Raw genomic sequence first — 7,959 nt, 5'->3', positions numbered from 1 at the left:
GTGTGTTTCCGCCGCTGCAACAACCAACACCAACAGCAGCAGCAGTAGTAAGACTGAGTCACTCACTTGCAATTTCATCATCATCATCATCAAGAATCTTTCACTCTTCTTCTTCTTCATCATCAGAATCAAGTGCTGTGTGTGTGCTACTTCAACCAAAAGCACTTTCTAACTTGTTTCTATGTAGACACCGACAGCACCAGCACATTCTCATATTGATCATAATAATAACAACAGAATGGGGTGTTTACATTCAAAAACCGCTCATCTTCAATCTCCTGAAGACCCTCCCACTGACTTACCAGACCCCAACAAGCCCGATCCAGGTACCCTTTTCCCATTCAACAATGTCCACTACCAATTTTTATTTTTATTTCTTTGTTTCTCTTTGCTCTGTTATCCTCACATTTATTTGTCAATCACTTCATTAAATCGTTTTATTTTTTTTTTTTTTGAAAAATAAAGTTTTTTTTCTTATTAATGTTGTTTATTTGGTTCTATTTTTTGAAGGTGATGGGGTTGGTGGTGATGATGGTGAAGAGAGTGAGGTTCCGGCATTCAAAGAGTATAGTTTAAGTGAACTGAGAAGGGCGACAAATGAGTTCAACGCAAAGAACATAGTTTCAGAGAGTGGAGAGAAAGCTCCGAACGTTGTGTACAAAGGGAAGCTTGAGAACAATCGCTTCGTTGCTGTTAAGCGTTTCTCCAAACTTTCTTGGCCTGATGCTCAGCAGTTCATGGTGAGAACCGAGAACCAACAAAACAAAATTGCAAAATACCCATTTTGTCCCTCAGGTTAATCACTGAGAAATGGACGCCCTTAAGTATTTGATTTGGATTCCATTTTAGGCATTTTGGATTTCTTATCTCTTTGGAGGAAATGTCCTTTCTGGTGCTGACCATTTGTCTGAAGGAGTATAAAGCGCCTTTCCACCATTCAAAAATCCCTAATCGGTCCCAAAGCATTCAAGTAACCGGTTGAAGTGTTAGGGGCATTTAGACCAGTAACAGAAGTTGCTTAGACAGTTATTTGCATGGTTAGAGACCGAATAAGGATTTTCAAATTGTGGAGGAGCGCTTTGTCCTTCCAGCAAATGATAAGAGACCACATTTACTTTACTCTTCTGTTTCTGAAAATAAAATAAATAAATCATAATAATAACGTGAAAACTCATGTGCAGTCGACTTCACGTGAAGTTGATACGTGAAGTTGATAGGTGAGAACTGCTAGATAAAAATTTAGTCAAATCATCTCACGACTCTCAGTTGTCAACTTCATGTGAAGCCGATTGCATCTGAGTTTTCACCTAATAATAATGATCTTTCCTCTCTCGTGTTGTTTCTTATTCTAAAACCCGTAAGTGTTTTCTTAACTAGCTAACTAACTAACTGTACATGGAGGAAACACATTGATTTTTGTTTCTAGTATGCAGCTTTCTCTCTAATTGGACTGATACTTTGAAATCAAGAGGGCATTATTTTGGTTATTTGGGGGATGTGAATGAGTCCTCCCTTTCAAAATAATTGTCAGTTTGGACAAAATGGTAGATACGTTGATTTACTAATGTACCTCTTTGTCCATATCGGCCGTTATTTGGAGATGAACGACAAGGACCGTTTATCTAGAAATTCAAGAGTATTTACTAATGGTTTTGATTGGTCAGGTAGAGGCTGCTGGAGTTGGGAAAGTGAGGCACAAGAGACTGGTGAATCTAATTGGCTGTTGCGCCGAAGGAGATGAGCGGCTCTTGGTAGCCGAGTTTATGCCAAATGATACTTTGTCAAAGCATCTCTTTCATTGTATTGCACCATATCCTCTCCTTCAGTTTTTTTTCAAACATTATATAGCTTCTCTGTTCTGTTACTTGACAACTGCATTGCGAATCCTCAACGAGTCTAGCACTCTTTACCCTTTCAAAATACATATAAATATGAAACAATGATCTTTTACTTTCTTGAAAGGTTCAGCATTCTTCTTTTTATTATCCTTACAGAAAGACTATCTAATTGAAAGACACATAAGACCTGAAAGGAAACTCATAACCAAAGAACAAGCAATTCATGATTATCAAGTAGCAAAAAACCGCATTCTATTTCACTTTTCAATGGTGTTTTTTATTGCATGATTTTTTATTGATGGATTCTGTTATCTATGTTGTAGGGGATAAGCAACCGTTACCATGGGAAATGCGTGTTAGAGTTGCATACCATGTTGCTCAGGCATTGGATCATTGTAGCAACGAAAACCGGAAAATATATCATGATCTGAATGCCTATAGGATTCTCTTCGATGAGGTATGACTATGAACTCAACTAAGTCATTTGTGATGTATATTGTCTCACCATATTGTGTTGCAGAATATAATCCGCCCAAATGCATTTCCTAATTGCCATTATGATCATATGCTTGTACATGAAAAAATTTATAAGTGCTACACACGAGTCATTGTTGTCATTGGTATGTACTCGTTACTAATTTTTCACTTATGTCAGGATGGTGATCCCCGTTTATCTAGTTTTGGGCTTATGAAAAATAGTCGAGATGGAAAAAGCTACAGTACTAACTTAGCATATACCCCACCTGAATTTTTGCGAACAGGTATCATACTTTGTTACATATATTTTTTTCTGGATGACTGTTGTTTATTGAATACTTTGTTTTATGCTGCTTATGCAATTTTCAACATCAACGGTGGTACATTTGATGAAATGGGCGACTTATGTACATATATTACTGAATAGTGAGGCGCAACTTGGATTCACACTTAGCTATTATTATTATAGGAATCTTTGTATTTTTTTTTCACTTACCCTGTCGGCGTTTAGATTCGAGATATATTTGCTGAATACTTCGGAAATTTTGCTCTGCCTTCGCTTCCATGGATTGTGTACACTCTTTGATCATGAGTTTTACCATTATTTTTGACAAGGTGTGCTCACTACTGCACAAATATGCAGGTAGGATAATCCCTGAGAGTGTGATTTACAGTTATGGAACTGTTCTTCTGGATCTTTTGAGCGGCAAGCATATTCCTCCGAGCCATGTATGTTGCCATTATTCTGAAACCCCTTAACAGAGTTTTCGCCTTTTATCAAAATTCATTTGGAAACTATACTGATATGTACACACTAATAGACATGTAAGGTGCATCATTTTATTTTCTGTTTTTTCAAGTATGCCGAGCACGGTATATTTCCCTCCTTTTTTTGGGCGCCTTCTAATAAGTTGTAGGATCTATAGGCCTCCTTTGGTAACTGTCCCAGGACAGATATAAAACAATACTGGGAGACACAAACTTGTTTCAAGAAAGAGACTAATGCAAACATGAACAAAATGTCTCCTTGCTGGGGATTGAAACAAAAACACAATATTTATGTGTATCCCTCTCGGTATTTGTATTTAGTCCTGAAACACTTACCAAACACAACTATAGGTATCAATGGTTATAATATCACTTTGCATAAAAATTGAATGGTCTTATCTGTAACCTGTTGATGACATATTGACATGATATACAGATGCCTATGAATGCTGCATAGTTATTAGTTAATCACACGATGTTGAATATGCAATATATTGTTCTTCAGGCACTAGACCTAATTAGAGGGAAAAATGTATTGATGTTGATGGACTCGTCCCTCGAAGGGCAATATGCAAATGATGATGCTACAAAGTTGGTTGAGCTTGCTTCAAAGTGTCTTCAGTTTGAGGCTAGAGAACGACCCGATATCAATTTTCTTCTTACTGCAGTTACACCCCTTCAGAAGCAGAAAGAGGTTTTCATCAGATTTCGCTTTTGCATGAATTTCATATGCTCTCCTATTTCTCCTTTTTTTGATGGCCCTCTCTTTTTACAGGTAGCATCACATGTGTTAATGGGCCTTACAGTGAATAATACACCGGTGCTTCCGACCATACTTTCTCCCCTCGGAAAGGCGTGTGCGAGAATGGATCTTACTGCGGTGCATGATATATTGTTAAAAACTGGTTATAAAGACGAAGAAGGTGCAGAAAATGAGGTGTGTCAGATCCCCAAACTTTACCCTACTATGCTAGTTTAATTAGTACATTCTGCAAAATCTATATTCTCATTGGGATATATGGATTCAAATAGATGAGGTTGGTTCATTTCTCTCAAGTATTTTTATGGTAACTGGTGCCATGATGAATATTATTACTTTTACTATTAATTGACATTCAAGTTGTTTTCTGTTTGTGGTTTTCTCATTACTTATTACCCTTACACATTCAAGTTGGTTTATTCCTTAACTTATGCCGTAGTTGCAGTGCTAGAGAATGCAGTATGCACTGTCCCTGATTTAAGTTTGGATCAATGTATCTGAATATAATTGGTATTTAAATATATCGATTCTGATTAAAGGATTTATCAAAAGAAACAGTAATAGATAAAAGGGATTTGAAGGATCAAATAAAAAAGAAAATAGATATGCCTAAATATATGGGAATCTAACAAAGCAATCGATTGTTCTTTCATTTAGTATTTGGAAGGATGTTTAGGAAGGTCTGCTAAAGGATGTTTTTGGTAATTTCTCACAAGACTATAATTGTATATCTGACTTGACAAGTTTTTGTTCTGCCAACTTCTTTTGTGGTTTCTCTTGCCTATTTACCGAGAATATTGTTGCAGCTTTCTTTCCAAGAGTGGACACAACAAGTGCAAGATATATTGAACACAAAAAAGTTTGGGGATATTGCATTTAGAGACAAGGACTTCAAAAATGCAATTGAGTATTATTCTAAGGTACTCATGCACTTTGTCACCTCTAATGTGATTGAGAATAATTATAATCTTATGCTTATAAGTTCGAGACTGTTGAGTTAATATCCTAACGTTGGGTATAGACTTAATTCATGATCGGCATTTCTTTTTCTCCCCCTCGACAGTTGGTGGTTATGATGTCGGTTCCTTCTGCAACCGTGTTTGCAAGGAGATCCTTCTCCTACTTAATGAACGATCAGGCGGAACTTGCGTTACGCGACGCCATGCAGGCGCAGGTATGCATATGTGATTGGCCAACTGCGTTCTACCTGCAGGCTCTGGCTCTCTCGAAGCTGGGAATGGACACAGATGCTCAGGACATGCTTAATGATGGAGCAGCCTTTGAAGCCAAGAGGTCTAACAGTTGGCGTGGCTAGTAAAATGCTAATTTTGCTGTTCTTTGCTCACTAAACTAGAAGAGTGGCATTTTGATGTAATTTGTACTTTCGTAGAATAGAGAATATGTAGGGTTCTAATTTAGGGTGGCCAAGAAAACGAATTCCTTTATAAGATTTTATCAAGGGATGTTAGAGTATAGATTTTCCAATACAAATGAATCCTGTAGCATGAATTTTCTCCATATGAAAATAAGTTCTTTTATGTCATCTAAGCCTTTTGGTTGTTAAGTCTTGTTGAAAACATATTTCTTTTACATAACCTGATGGTGTCTAGCACTTTTTTTTTCATTTTCAAAGAAAGTAAACATGATTTTTTTTTTCAGTTCCCAATGGTATCTCCTTATCTAGTGTTGAAACTTTATTTAAAAGTTTATCATTATCTAATGAATCACTGAATGCACAAGATGTAATTCGAATAATCTAATATTTGTTTAAATGTATTAGTGAACTAACTATTAAGTCAATTTAAATTGGTTAAGTAAATATAAACTTTAATAATATATGATAAGGTTGTACAAAAATTTTAAACCATAAGATTCATATCTAAATCTTTTCTTCTCCAGTTTCTTAATAAGTGCTAAAGTTTGAATAGTACTATTTAATTTCCAATTAGAAATGCGTGATACATTATTGTATTGTGAGTGGGTTCAGTAGACATCTTATTGAAGTTGGATTGCTTAGGTAGTGTGCTGTGGCCGTTGTGAGCTTGTCGCGGCGAATTGGTAGAAGAGATAAAAGAAGATACCTGTTAAAAAGTGTATGTTTTGAAGAGAAAAATGTTATTAATGTCAGCAGAAACGCAAAATTGAAACTTCAAACAGAGTATTTAATATACTTTTTTAAACAGCAACTTGGAAATAATATATTCTATTATTCTCATATTTATTTCAAGAAATATAAAATAATATTTTAATATTTGATGATATTGCTAAAGATTTTATATTAATGTGTGCTACAGTGGTTATCATCATGGTTATATTAAAATGGACGAACTCATTAACCAGCGACAAATTTTTAAATAAAATTTAATACTACAATGTATTAATCTTTAATCTGTCGGATTGAAAATTATTGTGAGAAATAAAAAAAAATCGTCATATTTAATTACGATATCTTTTTTATTTTTTGAATTAAAAAATGTGTTTAAATATTAAAAAATAGTATTTTAATTTTAATAACACTTTTTAAGTATTATCAAAATTATAGACTCCATATTTTATATTTCTATATTTCTTTACATTTTATTCTCACCAAATAAATTGGGTATAGGATTTTATATGTAAAAATAGTATGAAACACAGACACTTCTTTAATTTTCTATGTCCGCATGTCGAACACATTTTAAATGTAATACTCCTCGCGTGTCTAATTTTGTGTTTAACCGTGTTTTAGTAAAAAAAAAAAAAATTCTTTTCTAAACACGTTTGAACACACCTAAATACTATCAGTTATAAGCGTGTCCGACCTTATTCTTAAGAATTTTAAATTTGTATGTCCGAATGTTCTATATGTGTCATATCCTGTATCCGTGTGCATCATAAAAAAATACTAAAAAATCTTAAAAATAAATAATAAAAATTTATAAGTAAATAGTCTCACATTATTTGACCAATGTGAATGAATAGATGAACAAAACTGTAGACAATACGTAAGTAAATAGTACAAACTTATAATTAATCACACTAGAATAGTTAAATTAATTATACTAAAATAATCAAACTTATAATAGATATATAATCAAATTCATTTATAGTAGGATAATAAAACCTTTTATAAAGTATCAAACATGCATTTTTATGTGGTAGTTATTAAATAGTGATTTTTTTTTTTGCATGTAGTATGATTGTTATTTCTATATTTTTTTGTCGAAAATACATATTTACTTATAAAAATATTTAAAAGACAATAAAAATCAGTTTAAAGTAGTTCAATTTTTTTCCATTTTATGCTTTTTAATTGCCACTAAAATAAATAAATAATTTTAAATATAATAAATATATAATTATAAATATTTACATATATTTATAAATTATCAAAATTTATTTATTTTTATTATTATTTTTAGCTATTAATTAAATTTTTTTAATTTGATAATCCAACAATATACTTAACGTGCACTATTTCTTTAATTTACAATTACACGCAGTATATATATATAGATGTATAGGCATAACAGCTACTGCACATGCAATTTCATTAGCAATTTAAATGCAGTAGTAAATGGCCCACTTTTGATCTTGCTTATTCACGGTTCTCGCCGTCAAAGTTATAAAAGTGACCACATAGGTTTCAAAAGGTTGGTTCATCTTCATTCACTGTCATGGTTTATGCGAAGTTATTGTTCTTCTCGATTTTTTAATTTTTGCCGGAAGGAGGAATATTTGCGACTTTGCGACTTTGGTTTACAAAGAGTTTCAGAGAAATTAACTTTAATCATAAATTTAAATTTATAAAAAAAATTGGGATAGCTTTTTAACCGGTTAAAGCTCTATATTTTGATTTTGAAATAGACAAATGTTAATCTAGTTCTTTTTATTCCAATTATAATATTATAATATTTTTTATTTTTATATATACGTTAGTTATTAGAATTGTATCGGTAATTAGTCTGATTAGTATATTGGATTAATGGGTCACTGATGTAATTATTAGGTGATTGGTTGAATTGATAAATTTAGTCATAATTAAATAATTATATAAAATTATATATATTTTTTATTTTATTTTATTAAATTTATACTTATTTTATATTTAAATAATTAATTAATTAATTTATATTT

At 32.6% G+C, this 7,959-nt stretch overlaps 1 protein-coding gene across 1 annotated transcript; it reads left to right on the top strand.

Annotated features, from left to right (window-relative positions):
• Positions 1-6: 6 nt before the first annotated feature.
• Positions 7-5,386, top strand: LOC107483503 (serine/threonine-protein kinase BSK2). Its single transcript, XM_016104124.3, has 10 exons — positions 7-326; positions 511-740; positions 1,665-1,800; positions 2,162-2,295; positions 2,494-2,599; positions 2,959-3,044; positions 3,589-3,777; positions 3,859-4,020; positions 4,650-4,763; positions 4,907-5,386. Exons 1-10 carry the CDS (start codon positions 239-241, stop codon positions 5,156-5,158), a joined length of 1,497 nt encoding a protein of 498 aa, XP_015959610.1. The 5' UTR covers positions 7-238; the 3' UTR covers positions 5,159-5,386.
• The last annotated feature ends 2,573 nt before the right edge of the window (positions 5,387-7,959 follow it).

The sequence above is a fragment of the Arachis duranensis genome, chromosome 1 (genome assembly GCF_000817695.3).
Source record: "Arachis duranensis cultivar V14167 chromosome 1, aradu.V14167.gnm2.J7QH, whole genome shotgun sequence".
Taxonomy (NCBI): Eukaryota; Viridiplantae; Streptophyta; class Magnoliopsida; order Fabales; family Fabaceae; genus Arachis; species Arachis duranensis.
Note: the sequence above shows the minus strand (reverse complement) of the source record. Positions and strands in the feature narration are given on the sequence as shown.

What these genes read in the sequence shown, in the direction of transcription:
- LOC107483503 (XM_016104124.3), top strand. Translation starts at nt 239, where the DNA reads ATGGGGTGTTTACATTCAAAAACCGCTCATCTTCAATCTCCTGAAGAC. An exon ending in GTCAAAGCATCTCTTTCATT is followed by an intron (nt 1,801 to 2,161) that starts GTATTGCACCAT and finishes TCTATGTTGTAG; the next exon opens with GGGATAAGCAACCGTTACCA. An exon ending in ACCTGAATTTTTGCGAACAG is followed by an intron (nt 2,600 to 2,958) that starts GTATCATACTTT and finishes ACAAATATGCAG; the next exon opens with GTAGGATAATCCCTGAGAGT.